This window comes from Colias eurytheme, chromosome 16 (genome assembly GCF_061535395.1).
Source record: "Colias eurytheme isolate Ceu_HAF_F1 chromosome 16, ilColEury1 Martin Lab GWU primary, whole genome shotgun sequence".
NCBI lineage: Eukaryota > Metazoa > Arthropoda > Insecta > Lepidoptera > Pieridae > Colias > Colias eurytheme.
Window position 1 is genome coordinate 5,538,539 of NC_142995.1, and position 27,598 is coordinate 5,566,136.

Below are 27,598 nucleotides of genomic sequence, written 5' to 3' on the forward strand. Positions count from 1 at the left end.
AACTGCTTATTTACCCACACCACTCTACTTATGAAACGCCTTTTCAAATTACTAAAAGTATAACGGTCTGCTAAATTAACAAGACAATACAATAAAATGAAGTCAACGATCTCATATCGGGCATAAAATTATTATAAACTGTACACAGGCTTAGTTTAATCATTAGCACCTTTTAAAATACAGTTCGCTATTGTCGCGTCACGGTTCAGTAGAATATGTATTATATATGTACGAGCGTAAATAAACATCGAGTGCGTAAATAATTATGAACCCTCCCATTCAAGTGTCGTGTTTACCGATGAGTAACTTAAGGTGCACAGATAAACGAACAATTTAATAAAACAGTTGTCGTGTGCGATGAGACCTCTGTTATCGGGGCAGCCGAGATGCGAGCGACTCGCACGCGGCGCACACTCATATCGCGCTTCATTTTACAACCTGATATAAACAACTCTGGTTTTTGAAAACGACAGTCGGAAAGCCACGGATTAAGTAGTCGCTATCGGCCGTGGCACCGCATACCGAGTGTAGTGTTGTGAGTGGTTCAAATAACAAACAGTGCCTTCACTTTTACTAACTCTCACTTTTAACATGAGTGCGAGCGCGGTTAACACATGCAGCACGATCGACTTGACGAAATCGAACATACGGCTGACGGATAACAAAGAGAAGGAGACATGGCGGGAAAAATTCAAACGCCAATTGAAAAAGATCAAGTACGTATACCGCGAAACGACGGTCGAGCCGTGCTTGTTTACGTACATGGTGTGCACGGCGCTCTCCTCCCTCGCCGTGCAAAACATGCACTTGGAAAAATCGTGCAGAGTAAACTTCAACTACCCAGATGACATATGCGATCGTATTAGAGACAGGAATACAACGGGACTTAGTGCCGAGTTGAATAACGTACAGTCGTTAGTCGCTACGGTCGTAGCGTGGAAGTTCCCTTTGCAGACCGCCATTCCTGCTGTTATGGTATTGTTTGTAGGTGCTTGGAGCGACAGAACTAAGAAGCGAAAGATATGTATACTATTCCCATTCATCGGGGAGATTTTAGCCAATATAGGACTCTTATTAGCTACGTATTACTTTTATGAATTGTCATTAACCGCTACTGCATTAATTGAAGCATTGCCTCCGGCATTCACCGGCAGTTACATTATCATATTTATGGGAATGTTTAGTTTCATGACTGATAGGACAACTGTGAAGACGAGGACGTTTCGTTTAGGCTTAGTTACAATATGTGTGAGCTTAGGGACTCCAGCTGGGACTGCTTTGAGTGGAGTAGCTCTAAAAGCGCTAGGGTATTACGGTGTATTCTGCGTAATCCTTGTATTGCACATATGTTCGTTTCTTTACGGTTTATTTAGATTAGAAGACATTTTACCTCTAGAAGATGATAGACGTTCAGTAGACTCAGAAACTTATACATTAAGGAAGATTGTGGAAGTGTTGAGTTTGGTTACTAATACAGTGATGGTAGCAGTTCGCCCCCGTGCATTTGGGATGAGAAAACAAATTTTATCCGTAATTGTTCTATACCTCTTGATGGTGGGACCTTTGTATGGTAAGTCAAAAACAAATTACGCTAATTACTCATAATTATTTATAATAGCTTAATTCTAATTATATTTACAAAGTGAAGTGCAGCGTTATCTTATATCAAACACATTAAGAATGAAAGGGTTTTTGGATAAACACATTTCGTTTGTTTATCAAGGAACAATATGTATTAATCAAACTTTTACCTGTTTACATATGAACGGTACTTTCTTATACGATAACAGTTTTGTTGATTGCAATTAAATGCCTAAGTTACAGTAAATTGTTATTTTGTCCTTTAAACGTTATTTATTTATTATTAAAAAAGCAACAACATACAAATTATTATAAATAAATAAATTCAGAAAGCCTATGTGACAGAATTAACGAAGATCTAGTAAGTTCCATTGGAAATTATTTTACATTAGGTATACTGTATAATAGTAATTCATAGGAATTACGGTACGGTATAACTAGGTATGAATTGCTAAAAACCAAATTGAAATATCACCTTCATTTAGATAAGAAAGTACATTTACTACTTACATTGTATTAGCATATAAATACAATTTGTCAACGATATGTAAAAAATAAAAAAAATAAAAACTACATACATATAGTAAAAATATGTAATTAACTTCCTTAAATACGTGTAACAACGTCAAGTGGTGGGTCTCTACTGCAAAAGCTAAATGAAGGCTTTTTCTTTTTCACGGATTCCAAAATTATCTGTACGTAACAGATGTCATTTTAATAAGTTTGCTTAATATTTTTTTTTGTTTTTATATAAATATTATAAAAACAAATAGGTATAAAAATATAATGATTGTTTTTTCAATGCATCGTAGGTATTTACGCAATACAAAGCTACGAGCGCATATAGCGTTGATAACTTATTGACATATAGTCGGAAACGCGTTTACGTTAAATCGATACGATTTCGAGATAATTTAAATGTACGTATAAATGCAACATTATAATGACCTCAATTTTATCGCCGTTTCTTTTGCGAGTAAATTAATCTTGAATTTTAATGTCGAATAAAACAAGGACTTCTTTAAACTAAAATATACATTATAGAGTTCAATGACCTATTACATATTACCTACTTTATTTTTGAATACATTATATTAATTTAAAACTTTAAAAGCGTAAAAAGCAAACATGATTGACCAGTTTAGTCATTTATAAAAATGATATCCCAATATTTCTAATCTCATAAGTGATTTTATGATAAAAATTAGGTATCGTTTCAGTGAAAATCGCGAATACCTAATTTCTTTTACCTCGAATATATTTATATACCAAGTACCAAAATGGTTCAACATAATATTATAGAACAACCATTCGCCTTCCGATTCCATCATCAAATCAGCTATATGTCATGATATTGTTTCATCGCTATCCTTTCCTTTTTTTTGAAGTCGGTTAAAAATATATAAATTGTATAGACGTTTCAAATCATTTTACCAATTTTCAGCTGGATGGGAAATATCATAACTAAACTCGTTTTTTATCTATTTTGACAGAATAATATGCACAATTAATTAACCTTAACTCTTCAGGAGGTTTGAATCTTTTTACAGTGACAATTTTTTGCTGTGATGTTTATTAGATAAAAATATATACCGATAGGTACTTTATTAAAAATTAATACAAAAACCCAATTTTCTTTTCTTAAAAAATAAAATAATAAATGCACGTTGCTTAACATTTAGGCCATACTATTAGCGTTATCGGTGGCCCCTGATTTAAATTGAATAGTTATAAAATGTTCGTCTCTAAATTATTTGGCCTATTTTTGAGAAAAAGATTACCGTACAATTCAGAAGAATGATAAGTCAGTCAGTGACAATATTTTAATTAAATATTGAGAACCCAGTGTTATCTTAAACGGTTAGAATGGTTTTTAACTATGTTGCACGTATAATAATCGTTCGTTTCATTGTAAGTATAATCGTTTCGATCCCGCGCGAAATATAATAAACAGTGCAGATTGACACATTTATTTTTATTAAGAACTTAAACTCATTAATGTCTAGCTCGATCAAATATGTATGACTGCATTTAGGTCGTTCCACTCAAACAACCGAGGTAAACTAGTGTCTGCACACGCAATGCTGCAGCAACGTGCAATACTGTACAAAAACCTAATTTATACACTCTGGCATCTCTTGTACCGATTGGCTAAACTTTAATTAGCCATTAGGTGTTTGGAGATATTCGTATAAAGGTTTTCTGGGCATTCGTTTGCTGTATGTGGCTAATTGAATCAATTCGATTAACCAAGTTTCATGCAATGTTTAAAAACTTAAATTCAATTAATGGTTCCTACCTCATTTGTCATAAAATTGTTAGTTGTTTTCTATTATATACGATGGTAATCATTGGTATAATATAAAGCTAGGCTCTGGTGCGTTCTATAAGAGGTCTCAGAGACTCCGCTACCATGCTTTGAGTATGGCCACCGAGGAGGTTTTACAGGAGGTTTTTTGTGTGGGTAACACAATATGATCGCTTTTCCCTCAAAAGAGATTATTATGTATAATATCTTTAGATTTCCTCCCCGTTAACAAAAAAAAACCTAACTGTGTTTAATTTCAATTCTCTTAATTATTTGGGAAACCACTTAAATTTTTCATTAAGTTTTCAATGTAATCAATATAATTGCTTCCTATCATAATTAAAATTTGCCGAGTATTTTCGCAGTTACCTAAATTAAATTAAAGTGTAACAGGTCTCAACTTTCACAATTAAACTTTGATCTTCATAACTTCATAAATTATCTACTAAAAATGATTTGGCTTAATTTATTGATAGAAAATGAACCACAGTAACATGGAATTAATAAAACTGATTCTTGCTGAGTCTTTTTAACGAACAAAAACGAAAGTTGCAGCGAAAGGATTATTATCTATGCTACTGCAATATAAAGTTATCAAGGCCTGCTTGCAGTTGTACCACTTTCGTTATTAACCATTAAATCAGGCGTAAACCTTAATAAAAAGTCAACAGTTTTGGCTCAAATTATACTTGTATAAGTTTTATATGCTTACAGCTTAATTTACTATACCTAATTTATTGTGTTTCAATTTTTCAAACAATCCTCAACTTGTTTCAATTTTTCAAACAATCCTCAACTTTGCACTAACTAATACCTATGAATATATGTACCTATGAATGAATATTTTCTTTTTTAAACTCTCTAAATGTGCTGAATCTAAATCATAGATAAATCTATTTTAATTTTTAACACAATATAATCTTCGTTACGTTCGTATACCTTCTTAACGGTGTACAATAACGTACGTATATACGTTACCAAAATCGCAATGTATGAAATTTTCCCTCCATACTTTACAGATGAAAATTGTAAGCCCGTAAACAAGCATACAGAGAACTTATTTTTACGTGACTTCGCTCGATCTGTACAGCATTTTATGACCTGCCAGGCGAAAACATTTTATGTCCTCATCGAGGATCAAACCGAGTTTTCACTTTATGTGATATTACTATAAATATTGTCTACTAGTTGTTCACCGCGACACCACCCGGGCCGTAATTTATTTTATTTTTTCAATAAATTTACAGTTATCATCCACTGGGATACCAATCCAACTGACTAAAAATCGATCAAATAATTCAAGTATATTTAAGTAATATGGCCTTATAATTTTTTTTCCAAAAAATGAAATATATTATTATTATATGCATTGTCACCTACAAATAATGCAATACAATGAGGCTAAACCAATAATAAATACAAATTAAATCCGTTCTGAAAATATTTATTTAGTTTAAGTTTTTACAATTCAATATACTTTCGGAATTATCAATATACATTAAATCACATATTCTAAACCTTTTTAAACATAAATAAAGACTATATTATTACTGTCTTATATAACGCCAAGCGCACGGTTACCGCAATCCAATGGAATTGCAATCACATGAACTGCATCCAAGTTAATCCATACCGTTAGAAGTTAGAACTCATTAAAAATCGAGTAGGTACGTAATTAGTTAGAATTTCTTCCTAGAGAGCTAGTGACCTTATTTAAATTGATGGACTTCATTATGTTAAAATATGGGTCAGATCGGTACTTATAATTTGTCAAAAATACTAAAAAATCTTTTCGATAGATATAAAATTATTTAAAAATTTAAACTATCTGCGAAGAGAATGACTGTAATGTTTAGTAATTAGATGTTTAGTTGTATTTTGATGTTTAGTTATTTAGTTATCAGTTTTTTTATTTTATTACATTACCTAAAACATTCATCTCAGAAAATTATACATGCTTGTAATAGGTTAGAATTAATGCTGTTCTTTATAACACGCCTTTTTTTAACTGATATGTTTGTTTGTATTACCGACATGTTTGTATGAAACTAACTCCTTTCGACTCGATTTTGACCCACATTTATCCAAAAGTGTGTGTTTTGTTTTTTTTATTATTTAACTAGATTTCCGCCCGCGGCTTCGAACGCGTTTTCAAAGGAAAACCCGCATAGTTCCCGTTCCCGTGGGATTTCCGGGATAAAACCTATCCTATGTGTTAATCCAAGTTACCCTCTATATGTGTGCTAAATTTCATTGTAATTGGTTCAGTAGTTTTTACGTGAAAGAGAAACAAACATCCATACATCCATACATCCATACATCCTTACAAACTTTCGCCTTTATAATATTTATTAGAATATTAGATATTAGAAATATTAGAATATTAGATATTAGATTTCAATTCATCTACGTGCACTAAATACATGTAAATCACTCCAAGTGGATAGCTTACATAACGTATGTATAATGTAGAAAAATTTGTAAAGATAACATTATGAATAATTCCAATTTCTAATATGGAGGTTAGCGATTAGTATGAAGCAATCGATGCAAAACTTGTTCTTGTCTAGATTATACAATCTGCGTGTTATATAAAGTCTTGTAACACGCTACGAAATAACCTTGAACTTGAGCTAAAAATCATTCTACACTTACTTAGCGGCCTCTAATTTATAATTCTAAAACAAGTGGAAGTGGGATTTGGTTCCTTCTTTCTTTCGTCCACGTTATAGAAAACTTAACAAATTATATACTAACCTTCCTCTTTAATCACTCTATCTATTTAAAAAAACCTATAAAAATCTGTTGTGTTGTCTAAAGCTCTAAAATCTGTTGCGTTATTTTAAGAAATTTATAATTATATGTAGTGATGTGTTTGCTACTGCTAAAAAATATTCACCAGTCCGGGTATAAGTCACTGTATATTCAAAAAGATTTACACATAGAGCACTAGGCGCTCTATACCTTCAACTGCAAAACGGTTCAGCGATCGATGCTATACTCGTTCCTATTTCAATAATATAAGTTTATGATCATAACCTAATAATACGTATAGCCGATCTGAAAAATGTAAAATTATCAAAAATTGTATGAAGAACATCCATCAGCAGTACGAAATCCGCTCCTCCAGTAAATAAGAATTTCGCACATGACATAGTTACAGATAAGTCTGTATTCAAATTAAGATTTAAACATGTTTGTAAAAGAAAGTCGTTAGTTACAATGTTATTTATGACTCAAGAACGGCTGAACAGATTTGGATTTTTCATCCGTTAGCTAAGAATCAAAAGACGTATAAAGAATACTTTTTATCCCGTTCGACGGAAAGAATATAGGCAAATAAGCAACCCAGGCAGAGTTGGGGGAAAAAGCTAGTTGTTATATTCACACAATCGGATCTAATTCTCAAGTAACGATAACAATAAAAGCATTAAGTTCACGTATTGTGGCAATTACACGTCACATATAAACAGTTAGTCGAGTTAATGAACTTTAAGCGATAAGCCTATACAATTATTTACCGTGTATAAGAGGATCAAATGTATTGAAATAGCCATATAATTTTTTTTATCAAATAAACTGATATTTAAGTAGATAAATTTACACTTTTTGAAGTTAAAATAGAGAAATGATTAAATTTTAATATCTACCTACTTGTATTGTAATTAGTAGATATTTCTTAAAACGAAGGGTGCATCAATATTCTAAAAATCATACTAAATTTGTGAACAACATTATTTATTTCATCTGCGGTAAATATTTTTACAGTAAAAAATCCTACTAAAATATTATAAATGCGAAAGTTTGTGAGGATGGATGTATGTGTAGGTATGTGTAGGTATGTGTAGGTATGTGTAATGTGTATGTCTAGGTGCGTATGTTTGTTACTTTTTCACGCAAATACTACTGAACCGATTACAATGAAATTTAGCACACATATAGAGGGTAACTTGGATTAACACATAGGATAGATTTTATCCCGGAAATACCACGTGGAAACACGGGCGAAGCCGCGGGCGGAAAGCTATTATATAATTTAGGTATCGAAATGTATAATAAATCCTAATAATATTCTGCACGCGAATGTTTGTGATTAAAGATGTTTGTTAATCTCTCACGAAAAAACTACTAGACAGATTTGGATGAAACTTTTCAGTACCTACCTAACATAGGTCAGAATAACACATAATATGTAGAAATATATACTTGATTTGCCCGCAGGTTCGTCCGCGGGTAGAATCGCGCAATATTTTTTAATATTGCGAAAATTATTTCTTCGTCTTTAAAGATTGATAATAACTGTACTGCATTTACAAACACGAATTCTTATATTCTAATAATATAGTATATCTTTGCAGGTGACTCCCAGGTTGGATATTTGTACGCGATCCGCAAATTCAATTTGACCGAAGTGGAATACAGCCTATATGGTACACTTAATATGATACTGGGATTAAGTGGTAAGTAATTTTACATTAATTGACAAAAACCGAACATGTCTCTATGCTTTTTTATATTCTTTTCTGTTTTTGTGGAATGAAGAATTCTCCATTCTTTAATTTATTATGTTGGCATTTTGTAGTTAGTAATGCAGTGTTTATACCTACGCTTGGGAATGAATTGAAAAAATAATAATGTGAATGAATAACAAATGAATTGATTTTAATAAAATAAAATTAAGAAAGATGTGACATGTAAAATGTATCTATAGGTATAATCATCAATAATGTATTAATTTGCATGCTGTTGAATGACGGCTAAACATGCTGTAAATTGTAATAATGTATCTTAACACCTATGTAGGTATACCATGTTTACTTGCAAATAAACAATTTGAATTTGAATTCGAATTTGAAAAAACACTACACGTTAATGTTAATACTACTACTATAGATTTATAAGAAGTTATGGATAAATAAAATGTTTCGATGGGCACCTAAGTACCTCTTAGTAGAGAGTATGACGTAATAAATATTTAAAAATAAGATTCACCGATATCCAACGTGGGCCTAAATAACTTCCCACTTGAGTATTTTATATTTTAAAGCTGTTTTTAAAAATCAATAACTCTTGCAATTTTAAACGCCTGCTACTTAAGTTAAGCAAGCGTGTATATTCTTTACAAAGTCATCTATTATTATTAGATCGAAAAGGCGTACATTTTGTGAGTCCTATGTGTTAAATCTCTAAAGACAGAATCGTGCATTTGAAATATTTTTTTCTTCTTATATTTTAAAGAGTCAGTACAAGATAATATGTACCATTATATAGCACACAATATATAACCATTATAAATTATTAGAAGAGTTTATAAACACGTAAATACGCTATATAGGTACAGGGTGTCCCGTTGTCGGTGTACTATGCTCAAGGGAACTCATAGTTTATACTTATATATTACTAGCTGTGCTCCGCGGTTTCACCCGCATTGGTACGCTCCTGTTGGTCTTAGCGTAATGATATATAGCCTATAGCCTTCCTCAATAAATGGGCTATCTAACACCGAAAGAATTTTTCAAATCGGACCAGTAGTTCCTGAGATTAGCGCGTTGAAACAAACAAACAAACAAACTCTTCAGCTTTATAATATTAGTTATATAGATATATAGTTTTTACCCATATTATGTAAAAAATACTTAGACAACTAATAGACGCAATTTTTTTTGTTATTACTTATTTTGTTAACTCAATATTCAGCCGGCATAATATTATTATATTACTGCTCGCAATCGTAGGCATATAAGTGTCTAAAAAAACATAGGTACATAATCTTACGAAAACGCGCGAACGGGAAGCAAAGGTAAGCGGATTGCCAGTTAGGGGTAGAGAGGTAGAGCTGTTTTAATAATACATCTAATACACAGGGAGGAAGAATTCTTCTGCATTATTTATTATTTTTCTATGCAAATATTCTAATGTGCAACAAAGGCGTTGAAGGTGATTCCTATGTATATATTGAATGACATTTATACATTTCCCGATTGAATATTGAAGCAGTGCATAATTCAATATATAATATATATATATATTGCTTAATAATATCGCTGCATAGTTAAATAATCATAGCCTTCCGTTAATAATTGATAATTGTGATAATCATAATTCATAACCGTTTTGTTTGCCTAAGGAACCAAAATAACCCTTTTTGTTCTTTGTGTTCAAATATCTACTTGAATAATAATTATGTACGATAACTTTTATAAATATATAAATAGTGGAAAAGTACAATGTTAATGTAGAACGTAATTATTAAAAGCTATATACTTAGCTGTATATTCGAATTTTATTCTTATCTCAATGTATAATAATGAATCCCTATTTCTCTTGGTCACGGCATCACTCGTGAACGGATGGACCGATTTCGATAATTCTTCTTTTGATGTGTACCTACGTTATTATCAGGAGAGGGATCTTAGGAGCCATTGATGAAAGAAAACTTCAAGAAAAATGCGACTAAAATTAAGAATATGTGAAAAATTAACCGCTATTTTAACTTCACGGGTTTGACAATTTCCATGAAAACATATCAACGTCTTTCGAGTAAAAAAAGCTAACTAAACTTCTACATTGAATCATTTTATGCATATAATATATTATATACTATGATTTTATGCTATATTATGGTGTTTTTTTCCAAACATTTTGTTTTAAAATTAAAGTAAGTATCATTAAAGAAGATAACCGATTAATATGACCGCAGCTATAATTACCTACACAAGAACAAGTTTATCCGGGCTTCAAAGCCATTGATGATGTCAGTTGTGGCGCGTGTTTACAAATATACGGACTTTTGTCTCACCGAAAATGTTTTAAGTCGAAGCTTAAAAGCTAAAAATAATGGCAAAAGTAAGTGAACTTGAACTCGATCGTAATACAAGTGAGAATAATAAAGATGTCGAATCATCACCACCGCCCGTGTCCTTGGTGGAAAGATTAAAATTTATATGTAACCCCGTAAACATTGTCAACTTTTTTACCGTTGAACCTTTTCTGCTATGCTACATTTTACCCAGTATAATATCGGGATTGGCAGTTCAAAAATTAAATATGGTTAAAGCCTGCCGCGTGGACCTCAACTATTCAGAGAGCATTTGCGAAGCTGCAGTTTCCGGTAATTTTAATGACAATATAACATTAGAGGCATTGGATGGAGCACAGAAAATGGTAGCAGACATGACAGCTTGGCAGCAGCCCTTACAAAGTGGATTACCGGCGATTATTATTTTGTTCGTTGGAGCATGGAGTGACAAAACAGGAAACAGAAAGGCTTTGATGCTTGTGCCTATTGTGGGAGAAATAATTTCAGCGATTGGCCTCATATTAGCTACATATAACTTCTTAGAATGGCCCTTATGGATTACTGCTTTAATAGAAGCTGTGCCTACAGCCGTGTCTGGTGGATTGTCTATCGCATTAATGGGATCTTATAGTTATATAGCAGATGTGACCACGGTGGAATCTCGGACTTTTAGGGTTGGAATTGTTGCTGTTATTGTTACATTGGCATTTCCTTTTGGAAGTTCCATAAGTGGGGTCTTAACGGAAGCAGTTGGCTACTACGGCATATTTGGAATCAATTTAGGATTGTATTGCTTTGGATTCATATATACCTTTTTCCGGGTTAAAGATGTCAGGAAAGAGCCCCTAAAAGGGTCTTTTTTTGAGATTATTGTGCAATTCTTTAATCCAAAAAATGCATGGGATACATTTTCATTGATAATCTTATCACGTGGAAAGAAACTTGCCAATGTTTTACTTGTTATTTGGGCACACATAGTCGTTGTGGGCCCGGTATTTGGTAAGTTCCATTTTTATTTCACCAGTTAATACAATAGTAAATTTATAAATATCCATCTCTATAAAGAACTTTTCAATTACAGGCGAAGGACCACTAACTTATTTATACGTGCTAAAAAAGTTTAATATGGATCTCGTTGACTTCAGCCTTTTCTCCACCTACTCATTACTTATGGGTTTAGCAGGTTAGTACATAGCACACTACGTACAATGTTTCTCAAAACTATAGAGGTCAAGGCGAAAATAAAAAAGAGCGTGTGTGCCGAGCACACGTGTCAGAAGTTAAACTTCTTTGGCAAGATTTAAAGATTCCAAAATCGTTGCCTTACTGAATTACATGATGGTATTGACATGATGTTACCTTGAGATTTTACACTCAACGCGCTTATAGAAGTTTCACTTCAAAAAAAAAATTCGTCAAAGAAATTTCTTGAGTTAGCTAACCCTGTTTAAATATTCAATGCTTATATTTTAGGTACAACAATAGCAGTGTCAATCTTCAGTAAGCTTCTAAAAATGCACGACGCAGTCATTGGTGTAATAGCTACCAGCTGTAAAATTACAGCCAGCATTGTGTACGGACTTGCCCCAAATAGAAATTGGTTCTTTTCTGGCCCAGCATTTGATTTCTTTGGAAACTCTGGAACAACCGTGATAAGATCGCTGGGCACTAAGATTGTCGAACCTGATGAAGTGGGTATGTTGATTTTTAATATTTATAGAGTATTTTACTTGGTATAATTAATTAATATGTATAAATTAGCTGCTTAGGAATCATCTAGATTGCATTGAAACTTCATATTGGTAGACTAAACAAAATTAAAACTTGTTATTTTTGTAAAATTGTAATAGCATTACGAAATGTGGTGTCTATTCCTTTTTGTGCAGCTATTTCGGATTCATCAATCAGTGGTTTTATTTAATGAATATTTTATATATAAATAAATTATAGAACTAAACTTTTAAACAATTATCAAAATTATCAAAGTTTGAGGTCACGTCTAACCGGACTAGTGCATACTAGTCGCAAAGATTTATATCATTATCACAACACAAAACGACCACTAAAATAGCATAATTTTGTTTGATAATTCAAAAAACCAGTTATTTTTTTTCTACATAAATAACGTGTTATGTAATAGAGAACGTATCAAATAAAAAGATGACCCACATCATAAAAATCTGATGGAATGTCTTTATATTATTATACTAGCGGTCCGCCCCGGCTTCGCCCGTGGTACATATTTACGTTTTCTCTACATAAAAACCATCCTCGTACTTCAAGGAATATAATAAAAAAAGAATTATCGAAATCGGTTCAGCCGTTCTCGAGTTATGCGCTTACCAACACATTTTGCGATTCATTTTTATATATAAGACTAGCGGTCCGCCCCGGCTTCGCCCGTGGTACATGTTTACGTTTTCTCTACATAAGAACCATCCTCGTACTTCAAGGAATATAATAAAAAAAGAATTATCGAAATCGGTTCAGCCGTTCTCGAGTTATGCGCTTACCAACACATTTTGCGATTCATTTTTATATATAAGATTATATTATATTATATAAAATAAATTGTAGGTAATTCGTTCTTTTACAAAAGCTATGATGCTATACTAGTGAAAGTCCCTTGGAATCAGTAAAACCGTAGCAGTGACTAGCCGGATTTTTTTATCTACATATATAGATTGGATAGAAAGTGTTCATTGTCTTAATTTGCCACACCTAGCTAATGTATGATGTCATGATCAGACCCCACATTTTTTGCTGGATGATTGTGTAATTACGTTTTACAAAAAAGTCAAGTTCCGTCTCTTTTTCGGGGATTGAACCCAAGACCTCTTCGTTATTGTCCAGCGTCAAGCACAAACTATCAACATTATCCAATTTGACTTAACTGCTAAACTTCAGTTACTTAATAACACTAGGTAATACAAAATTTTACTTATATTCTATGTCATTGATTTTCTTAAGCAATATTAAGATATTATAACAATTTCACAACTTAAAAAAACTTTTGAGAGATAAAAATAACTTCTACTACTGTCTACGAACTGCTTTTCAGATTACAAAATCTTTCGTATTTTATTTAAATTAAGTGCAAAAGTTACAACTAACAAATTCATATTTATTTTTAATTTATAAATAACTATCTCTACCAAAAACGTGGACAAAAGAAAAGGAAATTTTCTTACATTGCTTTTAAATCTTGTGGAAGGCGACACAAATCATCATCATCATCATCATCATCAGCCCATATATGTTCCCACTGCTGGGACACGGGCCTCCTATGAGGGTACAGGCCATAATTCACCACGCTGGCCAAGTGCGGGTTGGCGGATGACACATATCGTCGAACTTTTGATTCTTCGACATGTCGGTTTCCTCACGATGTTTTCCTTCACCGTTCGAGCAGTGGTGATGTTACAACATGCGCAGATAAATTGAAATATGAAAAGAATACGTAAACTTTTATTTCCTAATCTACACCTGGAATAAAAAATAACGTTGCCACCCACCAGTATATCAAAGTTTCAAATTTAAGAGAGTTTAAATAAGATACAGCGATTGAAGATCATTTTAAAATATCATTTCGGCATACTAACATTAGACGATAGTTTGAAACCGGCTTTAATAGCATCGTCTTCTTAACAGGGGAGTTATGAACAATCACTATCATCACGGCAATAATGTTTTTCTAATGGACTATATTAATTAGCTCCATCATGTAAAAGATTATTATCATTTGTAATGTCTCAGTCTACTAAATAAAAAGTAGCCATGCGCGATGTGTGCGTGCTTTTATCCATTAGTACTATGGGATCATGATTTCTGGGTAGTGTCCACATTAGTTATTCATAATATCTGTCAGAAAAATCTATTAAAGATCGGACTCCGTTAGCTGTCTAAAAATGTGCAACGCTTACAGATTATTTTCAAATTCCAAAATCATTCAACGCCTTGTGGTCACAGTAAACGGAGCCAAAACACGAATTTTGAGTTCTTTCGCTCACTACGCGCTGTGGCAATGAAAAGATGCCACGCTGCATTTTCATAAGAGCTACAACGCGAATTTTACGTTGTGGCTCTTCCTCTTTTACTATCTTTTCGCTGCGTGAGCGATTTTAGACTTTGAGCATATCATAATAGGCAATAAATAGATTTTCGTTAAAATATATTATGTTATAAGTGTAATTTTTCATTGCAGGAAAGATGTGTTCCTTAATCGGTTTTGTGGAAGCCGTGGTTCCTGTAATCTATACGCCTATTTATAGTAAAGTGTACTCGCATACACTTGACACCTTTACGGGAGCGTTTTACCTTCTCGGTGGAATGATGACGGTGCCGGCTGTGTTCATTTTTATGTAAGTATTTTTGAGTAGAGAAATTCAAAGATTGTACAACAACTATAAATTGTAATGATATTTTTATAAGATAACCAATTTTGTATTCCTAATGCCTATGCAATATTATACTATTCGAATGAGTTATTAAGTATTTTAATTTTTCTATTAGAATGGGAAGCCCCCTTATGTCGTTTCTGGCACTCTTCGGCACATTGCCTCGTCCTATCATCATCATCATCAATACATATAATAAAATTCTAGAAAAGTGGTGTCTGTACAATGAAAATATGTAAAAAAAAATTAGCAGGGGTTATTACTAAATCGATCCCAAACCCAAAACTGTTGTTAAAAAATTTTTTGTCTGTTTGTCTGTTTGTCGGTTTGTCTGTTTGTCTGTATGTTTGAACACGCTAATCTCAGAAACAGCTTATCCGATTTAGATGCGGTTTTCACTAATATATTGTGGTAAGCTTCATTTAACATTTAGTGTTTATTTCATGTCAATCGGTTCATAAATAAAAAAGTTATGACCATTTAAGTAATCACAGCGAACATTTGCTAAGGCATTCTATACATGAATTACTTTATTACGTAAATTATACGCTAAAGTTATTCCTTGACATGTCCAGATGATCATATCGAAAGTCCCCAAGCGTGGGGGGGGGGGGTGAGGGGGTAGTAGGGGGGGTCAAAAGAAGAAGGTCTAAAACCTGCACAAATATGTAGCATTATGGTTACTTCTAGGTAAATTTTCTATACTATAAAAGGTCTTTGAAATTATGTCGTAGGTATTATTTTTAACCCCCGACGCAAAAAGAGGAGTGTTATGTCCGCTATGTGTGTATTGCGTGTCTGTCTGTGCCACCGTAGCTCGCTAACGGGTAATACCAATTAGATGCGTTTTTTTGTTACATTAGTTGTTTATTATATTATATAGGGGTAAGTGGGAATGAAAAAAACGAATGTTAGTTGTTAATGTAGGTTGTTAATGTAGGTTATACCCAAGTGATATATCAAATGAAAATAGACGACATGTCAGAAACAATTAGTCAAATTTTATCAAAATCGGTTCATCCATTTATTTGATATAGGGGTAAATGTGGGAATAAATAAATGAATTTTATCAAATATACTCAAGTGACGTATCTAATGAAAGACATGACGTGTAAAGTACAATAAGACATATTTTATCAAAATTGGTTCATCCATTTATTGGATATAGGTATAAAAGTGGGAATAAAAGTTGTCAAATAATATACCCAAGTGGCATATCAAATGAAAGGGCATGACCTGACGTGAGAAGTATGATGAGGCATATTTAATCAAAATCGGTTCATCCATTTATTGATTTATAGCGGTAAAAGTGGGAATGAATAATCGAATGTGGTCAAATAATATAATCAAGCGGCATATCAAATGACGTGTGAATTACAATTAGTCATGTTTTATCAAAATTGGTTAATCTGTTTATTACATATAGGGCACCTTAGGGGTGATAGTGGGGATAAATAATCCAAATGGAGTACCAAACGAAAGGATATGACATGTACATAATATATAGGTATGATTAGACAATAGACATGGTTTAGATCAAAATCGGTTCTGCCATTTACTAGGGGTGAAAGGGAAAAGTTGAACGTCTGTGAAAGTAGAAGGAATATGGGAGCGGGAGAATAACCACATCCTGGAAATTTTGAACTCTTCTGTACCTAAGTTTTATACCTAGCTCAGTTTAGTAATAAATTTTTCTAACAGTTCTTTTGTGTTATTATTTATTTTATTTCTTAACTTTATAATAATGTGTAAGTACTTATAATTTAGTTGTATATGATAGTACGTGTTTCAAGACGTGTTTACTCAATAATTGTGTGTTAAGTAGTAACTACTATGCAGTCACTATTCCACGCGGACGAAGTCGCGGGCACAGCTAGTTGTTAATAAATTGCATATGTGATAAGCCGCGGGCGGTAGGTAAGCTAGTTATAATAATTAAAAAAAATACTTTAAAATTATTAAAATTAGATATATATAATAAAACACGAAGTAACACAAGCTATACATTAAATATTTCCACCCGTCCAATTTAAAGGTCTAGGTCATTTTTTTAATTGTGTTTCGTGACTCAGTACGCTTTGGAATTCTAGTCGATTATTATATTATTTTATACGTTGTGTGTCTGCTTCTCGAGAATCATAGTGGTATCAAATCATTAATTTTTTATCAGCTTTTTGAAGTTTCCTTAAAAAAATGACTACACACTATATCAACAAAACGGTTTACAAAAAGCTCGAATAATATCCGCATATGAGCGGTGCGATTATAAAACTTGAATTAAACAGTTAATATTGAGGAATATATTTCAATAGTTCAATAAGTATATCTATAAATGTATAATATAAGTATATCTATAAATGTATGTAAGTCGTCTTAACGAAATTGTGCTATACCTACTAAGCTATAAGTTCAACACTAGTCAATCAAATAGTAATTATTTTTCTACAGCAGCCTTTTTTCCTGATTTTGTATATACGAAGTAAACTTAGATAATAATAATATTATCTCCTTGTAAAAGAAGTTTACTTATGGAGATTACAATCAAAACCTCTTGAATTTTAAACATTTAAAAAGTAAATTCTAGGTTTGGCGGTCTTAAGAAGAATCTCCTGATGACCTTTCACGATTTATTTCTTATATTAAATTTGTTTGAAGATAATTATTATACAACATTTAAATATTTTTTTTTTAAATTGCAGATACCTTTATATATCGCATAGACGAGCGTTGAAAGATGTTGTGAAGAATCCGGAACTGAAAGAAAAACACGCTCATGAAAATGCCGTTACCGTTTTATGAAAATTATGTATCAAAAAATTACATATGAAATATGATGATTATTTTTATTTCTGACTAACTGCCCGCCCTGTCGTCCTTTTTTCGTGTTTTCACTTTATGTGAACCTTGCGTTCCTTGTGTTCCTTAACAAAAATAGCCGTAGCTAATAGCATTTCTCGAGTTTTACGCTTGATTTGATGAGGCGCCGAATGAAAACAAACGACTGGATGAAAACGTTGTTCGTGGTCATCGTCGTCGTTGTAAGCGTGACCAAATCCTTAGCAAAACATCATACGCTTATGTCAATTATTAATATCGATAGCGGATTCTATTGCTTTACGTTTTGACGTTTGTCTCGAGCCTCGGCCCTCTGATGATGTTAGAAATATGACATATTTTTTACAAATATAGAGTCATATAGTCAACTGTTTTTTTATAAGTAAAGCCTTATGACGTGTGCTTCAAATTTGTGAGGCACGAGGGCCCCTAGCAACGCGAGGCCGTGGGCTGTGGACCACACCGCGGACTTTCCGCCGCCTCTGCGCAGGAGTCTTCAAAAATGTTACTAGTAATATAAACATTAACATATTCATGATGCCAAAAAAGTATTACACTAAATGAATTGGGAAACTGCGTCGTTTTTAATATCGGCCAATATTCCACAAAACAAATTAAGTTGCACTAAAATTATTTATCAACATAATTAATACGTTAATATGGCGATTATATTCTTTTTATATATGTAGTGGTGATCAAAAAAACAGATGTTTTAAAATAACGACGATAACACTTCTTACCTACTTCATTTATCAATATAAAAAATATAATATAAAACACATGCGTTGATTTTAACTTTTCCTGCATACAAAGGTTATTAACCGTTGGTATTTAGTATAATATGCATACAATATTCAATATTATTGATGTGATAATAAGGGCATGAATGCTTTTGTAACTATTATTTTTATCTATAAAATCGACTTGCAAAATACAGCCTTATAATATAATTCATCAAGTCATCGCTGGGCAGTAAAAAGATATACTAATGTTGTCGTTTGCTTTTTTCCTTACTGTGAAAGGAGGATTATTTTTTTCGAGTGTAAATATGTATTTATGTATGCAAACCTACAGCCCAAACCGCGGATTTCGATTTATGAGGTAGGGACCCTATCTTTGCAATCATCAAAATTGCGGTAGTGACATCGGTGGACATAGGTTCCATTAATTAGCTGTCGGATTCTTTTTGTTTTCATAATAATAATATCTGTAATTCTTGATTTGAATCTGAAGTAGGTTATAACAATAATTATTTAACATTTTATTCTTAGATAATGAATTAAAATTATATTAAATTCGCAACGATAATATTTTGCTGCTAAAATTTTGAAATAAATAAAGTTATAAATTTATAAAGAATAGAAAAAATTCGATCACGAGGCGGGACTCGAACCCGCATCCTTCGCGCCATTCCGGGGCGGATGCCTGACCAACTCAGCCACTCGTGACCCGCCAGACTCCAGAGCAATCGAATTTATTCTATTCTTTCAGTTTTATGTGTCTGAAGGGACACACCGCGCGCCATCTATTGAGATGATTAACAACCATTTCAACCAATATGAAGCACTTTTCAGTGAATACAATATTGTAACGATGGAACACGACCTTTTTTGTTGAATTTATATTTTTGGTTTTATGGCATTCAAATGCTTTATAAATATAAATTTATAAAGAATAGAAAAAATTCGATCACGAGGCGGGACTCGAACCCGCATCCTTCGCGCCATTCCGGGGCGGATGCCTGACCAACTCAGCCACTCGTGACCCGCCAGAGCAATCGAATTTATTCTATTCTTTCAGTTTTATGTGTCTGAAGGGACACACCGCGCGCCATCTATTGAGATGATTAACAACCATTTCAACCAATATGAAGCACTTTTCAGTGAATACAATATTGTAACGATGGAACACGACCTTTTTTGTTGAATTTATATTTTTGGTTTTATGGCATTCAAATGCTTTATAAATATAAATTTATAAAGAATAGAAAAAATTCGATCACGAGGCGGGACTCGAACCCGCATCCTTCGCGCCATTCCGGGGCGGATGCCTGACCAACTCAGCCACTCGTGACCCGCCAGAGGTTTTTTCTATTCTTTATAAATTTATATTTATAAAGCATTTGAATGCCATAAAACCAAAAATATAAATTCAACAAAAAAGGTCGTGTTCCATCGTTACAATATTGTATTCACTGAAAAGTGCTTCATATTGGTTGAAATGGTTGTTAATCATCTCAATAGATGGCGCGCGGTGTGTCCCTTCAGACACATAAAACTGAAAGAATAGAATAAATTCGATTGCTCTGGCGGGTCACGAGTGGCTGAGTTGGTCAGGCATCCGCCCCGGAATGGCGCGAAGGATGCGGGTTCGAGTCCCGCCTCGTGATCGAATTTTTTCTATTCTTTATAAATTTATATTTATAAAGCATTTGAATGCCATAAAACCAAAAATATAAATTCAACAAAAAAGGTCGTGTTCCATCGTTACAATATTGTATTCACTGAAAAGTGCTTCATATTGGTTGAAATGGTTGTTAATCATCTCAATAGATGGCGCGCGGTGTGTCCCTTCAGACACATAAAACTGAAAGAATAGAATAAATTCGATTGCTCTGGCGGGTCACGAGTGGCTGAGTTGGTCAGGCATCCGCCCCGGAATGGCGCGAAGGATGCGGGTTCGAGTCCCGCCTCGTGATCGAATTTTTTCTATTCTTTATAAATTTATATTTATAAAGCATTTGAATGCCATAAAACCAAAAATATAAATTCAATAAATAAAGTTAAACAATGAATATATCGTTCTTATATTTGATTACTGTTATAATATAATATTCAAATAATAGGTAGTAATTTTACGATAATGTGTTCAAAGTATGCTAGATAATGTTAATGAATGCCAAATTTATATAGACAATGTATTGTACTTACCAGTTTTTGTAGAGTTCATTCTGAGAACAGTAAGAATTCTCGTGAAATCATTTTAATCGACTTCATTCCAACGTTATTTTCCCCAGGAGTAGTAATGTTTGTTTATGGAAGTTTGTTGTCCATAGATGATCGATAATGTATAAATTATAAACTTAAAAACCGAATAATACCAGTAGAATATCATTTTATGAAATATACGGTGCGGGAGAAATGTTTTAATTATTTATTTATATCAGCCAATGGTACAATAAGATGCTTTAATTAAAAATAATTTGGAAAATCCAAAAGTGCACGCCTCATAATTTTTTTTTAATAAATATTTATTAATTATTATTTTTGTTTATTTAATAACAATTAAACCACATCGAATCAGACCCTGAAAAATGAAAGGGTTCTATTCCTGAGCATACTCAAGCGTAAGAGAAAAAAAAAAGACTCGATTAGTAAAGTATTTCGGTCGCTATCGTGTTAACAAGAAAAAGGATCCGCACATACAGACACACGGACGTCCAAGACAGAACTTTTTTAAACTGTTTTTTAACTAGTTTAAATAACAAAAATGACATCAAAAATATCATGAACGTTAAAAATAGTGTTTTTTCTTAATATGTGTGTGTATGTATTATCTTACAAGTGCAATGTATGATACATAAAGACATTTTAAGTTTGAAAAATCAGATGTTTTGCGCGAAGTGACAGTAGTACCCACCTCAACGCTTCGCTTATGAGGCGTGCAAAAAAGATGAACTCTTTACCAGAACAATAAAAAATCAACAAATTCCATCAATTCACTTACGTAAATAAATTATTATTTTAGTATCTGCAACATAGTTTTAATATATATATTAGTTATTACCATAGGTCAAGGATTACAATAACATGAAAACGTACAAAGTCTATAAAATGTTCCAATTCCTTATCTCTTTGCAAAGATTGTATGATTTAATATAAATTACCTAATTTATACCTACATTTCAGGTGTGAATAATTACCAGTGAGTTTAATGAACCTATGATTTAGACCGTACCTTCATTACCATTATTTGTATAAGTACATAAATATACCTATATACATATATTCAATAAAAATAATTAGGTTTTTCTAACCTTATCTAGTTACGTATTATATTTTTTTATAGAGTGCTAGAATAAAGAATTTTACAAATCAATGTTCAGAGAATTGGCGTATAATAAACCTGATAAGTGGCAATGCAAACGTTGCTCTACTCTCTATAGTGGAGAAAAAAAAAGGATGATCTTCAACAGTTATTTCCAATTGGTCCCTCTATTTAGCTTATGTGATATTAAAATACTATTAAATATGTGTAAAATATTTATTATAGCGATCGTAAAATCTGGAAATTTTAGAACAGCATTTATCTTACTATACCTTTTTTAACCAACGAAACAACAATCGGTTGATTTAAAAAATCTTAGAAATTAATTTATGGTTTTAGTAAACCAAGCGTAATGTGAACATTCCTTGCAAAAACTGGAGTAGGTACTTAATAATAAATTTCATAATAGCACTCATTAATTTTCAATTCCGAATGTGAAACCAATAGTGCCCAGAACCAAAGAAGGCTAAATAAATGTAAACGACCTTCAGTTAGTTAATTCAAAAACAAGTTGAGTTTAAGTGATAACAACCTTGCCTTTTATTCATGATAATAATGAATTGAATAACAGTTGAATAAACGACAAATTCCTAACTAAAAATCGTAATGCTGTCGAAAATAATGCTGGATATACATGTACAATATTAACATACATTTATGATGTCAGTAAAACTGTCTTCGTGACGAAGTCGACACGCAATATATTATTATCTTAAATATCTATGTAGTTTCACTTTATACCTACAGTGTTAGTGACAGTTAATCAGTAATTGTGAAGAGCCCCATAATAATACAAATACGCGCATAAATGCTATAAATTTAAAAATATAACCAGGGGATCAATTAGTAACGATTAGTTTGTTGCAATGCACGTTAGTTGATCGTACATCTATTATAGGAACGAAATATATGTACTTACATGATTTTATATTTTACATAGCGCCACCTAGAACCAACTCTACACCAAGGAATTATTTATTATTTAAAAGTGAAAAGCTTTCGTCGCAAATACTGATTTCTTGTCCTGATCCTTCTTTTGTACGTACGACATAAAAACATTGATATATTATGTAGGTACATGCATTGTACTCTTGATTGTCATTTTAATAGGCAACATTTGAAAGTTCAACAAAATTCAACAACGTAACCTAGTAACGGCGACATAGAATAATATGTAATTTCGTTTTGTTAGACCAGCGCGTTTGCTTAACTTAGCACTTAACTAATAACTGATATTAGTACCTATAGATAAAAATTATTCCTGTGATATACTTTAAAACTCATTTTCAGGAACCCTATTCTGTATCACTATACTGAGCAAAAAATTTGAAGTGCAAGACAGCGTTATTGGTGTTCTAGCTGGTTTGAGCAGGATAGCAGCATGTTTCGTTCTCACTTTCGCTCCCACTCGAAACTGGTACTACTTGGCACCAGTATTCAATATCTTCAGTTCTTCAGGCTTGACCGCTGTCCGGTCTCTTGCTACTAAGTCTGTTCCTAGCGAAGATGTAGGTTAGTATATTATAGTTTCATTCTTTAATTCACTTGGCTATGAATACACTTACCGTACATGTTTTTGAATGTGCTTATTTTCCATCATAACAATCAAATACCTATACTTACATACATTACGGACGATTTCTGAGAAGTTATTTTCAAACAGGAAAGAAGCACACCTGTAATCATATAAACATAAAAAGTCCATTCACTCCACAAATCCACATCCATCATTTATCGCTAACAAAGTATTCAGGCCAAGTTTTGTACTTGTAAACCTTTACGATAGTTTGCTTTTATTTCAGCCAAGCTTAGTTCAATAATGGGTGTGATGGAGGCCCTCGCCCCTTCCATATACATGCCTACATCTAGCTTCATTTACGTGTCAACAATAGAAACCCTACCTGGCGCTTTTTATTTGTTCGACGCTGCCCTTACGGTCTTCGCTTTGGGATTATTCATGTGAGTAGCCTATTTCATGCGTAAATATGTACGTGTAAAAGAGTAAATAATATGGTAACCACGTTTGCCATTTTATTTAATGGAGTAGGTAGGTACCTACCTACCAGAACCACTTTTGACTGTATTCAGTTGAACAACTATGCAAAGCGATTGCTATGAGATTATAATAATAACAAAATACTGGAGTAATATTAAATACTAGAATACATAAAATTAATGTAAAATACCTATTTTATCAATATCTACGTTAAGCGACAAGCGTACCTTACAATAAAATTAAATTCAAATTTTTGAAATAGCTTAAATTTCCTCTTTTAAGATATCTTACGTAGGTATACATTTATTCAGTAAAAACCCCAGACAAAAATATATGCAACGTTAAAAGTGATAAATTACGTGATAAATTACGATTTCGCAGTAAACTTTATCACTATACGCAGGTCGCAGATATACCTTAAACAAGTTTCATTTCCCAATAATAATAAAAACTTATAAATGCATAAGATTATACAAAAGTGTTACACAAGCAGAGAAAGTTTTACCCAGATATTTGTTGGAATATTAAAGATCCCTTTTAAAATCGATTTATCGCATTATGATGTCAATCATAAGACATGTTCTTTAAGACTTTAAATGGTTAAGTGTAATCTTTTCGCTATATGATTATTACAATGTGCTGACGGCGATATGCATTCATGAATACATAAATAATTTATGTAATTAATTAATTTTTAATACATTACAACAAAATAATACGGCTTTTACATTAACTGATATAATCTACGATGATCAGACTTACCTATGCGATTATAAAATTATACGTTCAGCTTTTTAAGAAGTATTATGAAGTTAAGAACATACATATTATTATTATATAATATGATAACACGGTGCGGTGTCACGTGAGTGTTGTATCTACTTACTATTATCAATCGAACTTAAACATTTTCATCGGTTGATTATTTTAGACACAAAGCATTCGTAGGTAATAAAATATATATTTATTACATTGAGATAATATTAATATGGAGACGACACCGCCTACATCACTTATGTTCCATCATATGTTGAGCGGTATTTTTAATGGTTTTAAAGTGAAACGCATCAAACATGCCTTCGTGTGTGTTACGATATTGCACAAATAATACAAATAATACGGAAAAGTGCAAAGGAATAACTTTCATCGTTAAGTACCTAACTACAGATAATAACTGTAGATAATAATTTTTAAAACTTAGTTAGAGCAAAAAAATGGCGCACAGATTTTGTTCGTGGTGTCTCCTCCATACGTAGTAATATTATCTCAATGATTTATTAACACCTAATGCGTAATTATATCTTGGGACAACATAGTATTATTGCACGCCTCATAAGCGAAGCGTTGAGGTGGGTACTACTGTCACTTCGCGCAAAACATCTGATTTTTCAAACTTAAAATGTCTTTATGTATCATACATTGCACTTGTAAGATAATACATACACACACATATTAAGAAAAAACACTATTTTTAACGTTCATAATATTTTTGATGTCATTTTTGTTATTTAAACTAGTTAAAAAACAGTTTAAAAAAGTTCTGTCTTGGACGTCCGTGTGTCTGTATGTGCGGATCCTTTTTCTTGTTAACACGATAGCGACCGAAATACTTTACTAATCGAGTCTTTTTTTCCTCTTACGCTTGAGTATGCTCAGGAATAGAACCCTTTCATTTTTCAGGGTCTGATTCGATGTGGTTTAATTGTTATTAAATAAACAAAAATAATAATTAATAAATATTTATTAAAAAAAATTATGAGGCGTGCACTTTTGGATTTTCCAAATTATTAATAATTACGCCTTAATTTTTTATGTATTGTTGAATGTCTGTTTTCATAGTTATTGCTCAGTTATTAATAAAAGGAGATATAACTGTGAAAATATTATTATTATTTTAATAAATTTTGCGTACATATCTTATGTTATTCATTCGCAAATACAGGTTAAGGATTTACAAATGACATATCTTCGTTAAAAACGTGTCCTTTCTTATTACCAAATTCAATAGAATCTTATTAAATAACCTATATCTTTTTTTAATAATTTGCAGGGTTATTTATACTTTGGTGAGGAAAAGGAACAAAATACTAGTCACAGACCCCTGCAGAAAAGAAGAATTCGCCAGATCAAATGAAATTTCGAGGTTCTAAATAAAGCACATATTTTGTAGAAACAAATGGATTATTGTACAATGTTTTATATGTTTTAGGCTTGAGGTTCACGATCTCGTGAGGAACCCTTAATATCTTAAGATTGTTATAGGTAAGAAATTCTTTAAAATAAATTATTGTAAAATTAGGATGGAACGACTATAGAATCTTGTACTATTTTCTACCATGACAATGTTTTTTGTACAATAATTATGTAAGCTAATTCTTTGATAAAATTAATAAGAAGCGGATCTTATGACCTATGTTCGTACTTATGGTTTTTAAAGCGTGCTAAAAAAATACCTTGACGAAAAAGGTAACTAGTAGTTACGAAAAAAATTAATGATGTATTTTATATATCATATACAATCTTGTTTTATATAATAATAATTTATCCAACTGCTAATTTTACTAATGATTACCTACGCCTTTTTTTCAATTTTGATATAGCCGATGTCACGAATAAGACGAATCTATTGACACCACTTGCAGTCGGGTAAAAAACTAAAACCATAATAGGTTTACAATGGCTCTTTTTTAGTTTTGAGAAATTTAACTGTAAGTTTTATCGCGTTATTAATGCTTTTGTCTGAAGAAACTTTTCTCTTAATCGCACAATGAACTTATTACTCTCGCAGTAAGTTTGACGCTTTTTACTTCAGAGAGTATAATTACGATTGATAGTTTGAATTTTAATTATCTTCAATATCTTCAATAACTTTTTAAAACTTAAATAATATTACGTCGGTTTATTATTGTAAGAAATAAAAGTATATTTTCGTAATTGTTTGCCAGATTTTTCTTAAAAGCTTAAATTTTCCGTAATTTTCATTAATTTAGGATTCAAACTTCTTTCATATAAATAGGTATTAACCAAAGACAACAACTATCTATTACAAGAATTTATATGTGTTCAATTATTTTTAAAAGATGAACTAATAAATGTTACTATTATTACTACAAATTAATAATGTATGTGTTGTAAATATCCGAACAAAAGAATAATATATAGGTACCTAAAGTATTTCAAATCATTATCCAATGACAAAAACACAGTAATGTAGTTAAAAATGTGATAAGTCATAATAAATATGACTATTAATGTTAATCTATATATTATATATAACTCAAAGGTGGCTGATATAGTGATCTATCAACGCACAGCCCAAACCACTGGACGTATCGGGCTGAAATTTGGCATGCAGGTAGATGTTAGGACGTAGGCATCCGCTAAGAAAGGATTTCCTGAAATTCTTGCGGGAACGGGGGAAAACGGGGATGCACGTACAAAGTCGTGGGCGGAAGCTAGTATTAAATATACCTACGTAAATACTTTACTTGTCAGATATTATTTAAATAATGTTTTATGTATAATATTACTATGTAATACGTTAAAATAGTATAAATTCATGGTGCATATTGTACCTCCAATAAATGTTTGAAATTATAATGTGTTTTATTTTTTAACTCTCCAATAGAAACAGA

At 32.1% G+C, this 27,598-nt stretch overlaps 1 protein-coding gene across 3 annotated transcripts; it reads left to right on the forward strand.

Annotated features, from left to right (window-relative positions):
• On the forward strand, positions 1-27,563 carry LOC149901789 (putative peptidoglycan muropeptide transporter SLC46). 3 transcript variants are annotated; one of them, XM_090111071.1, is made up of 6 exons: positions 10,572-11,687; positions 11,770-11,871; positions 12,162-12,383; positions 23,258-23,479; positions 23,770-23,926; positions 26,014-27,563. In XM_090111071.1, exons 1-6 carry the CDS (start codon positions 10,727-10,729, stop codon positions 26,111-26,113), a joined length of 1,764 nt encoding a protein of 587 aa, XP_089967197.1. In that variant the 5' UTR covers positions 10,572-10,726; the 3' UTR covers positions 26,114-27,563. The 3 variants fall into 3 exon arrangements, with proteins under 3 accessions (XP_089967195.1, XP_089967196.1, XP_089967197.1); XM_090111069.1 differs by lacking the exons at positions 10,572-11,687; positions 11,770-11,871; positions 12,162-12,383 and adding exons at positions 1-1,570; positions 8,248-8,349; XM_090111070.1 differs by lacking the exons at positions 23,258-23,479; positions 23,770-23,926; positions 26,014-27,563 and adding exons at positions 14,893-15,049; positions 17,785-18,019 and having other exon boundaries at positions 10,523-11,687.
• Positions 27,564-27,598: the final 35 nt, after the last annotated feature.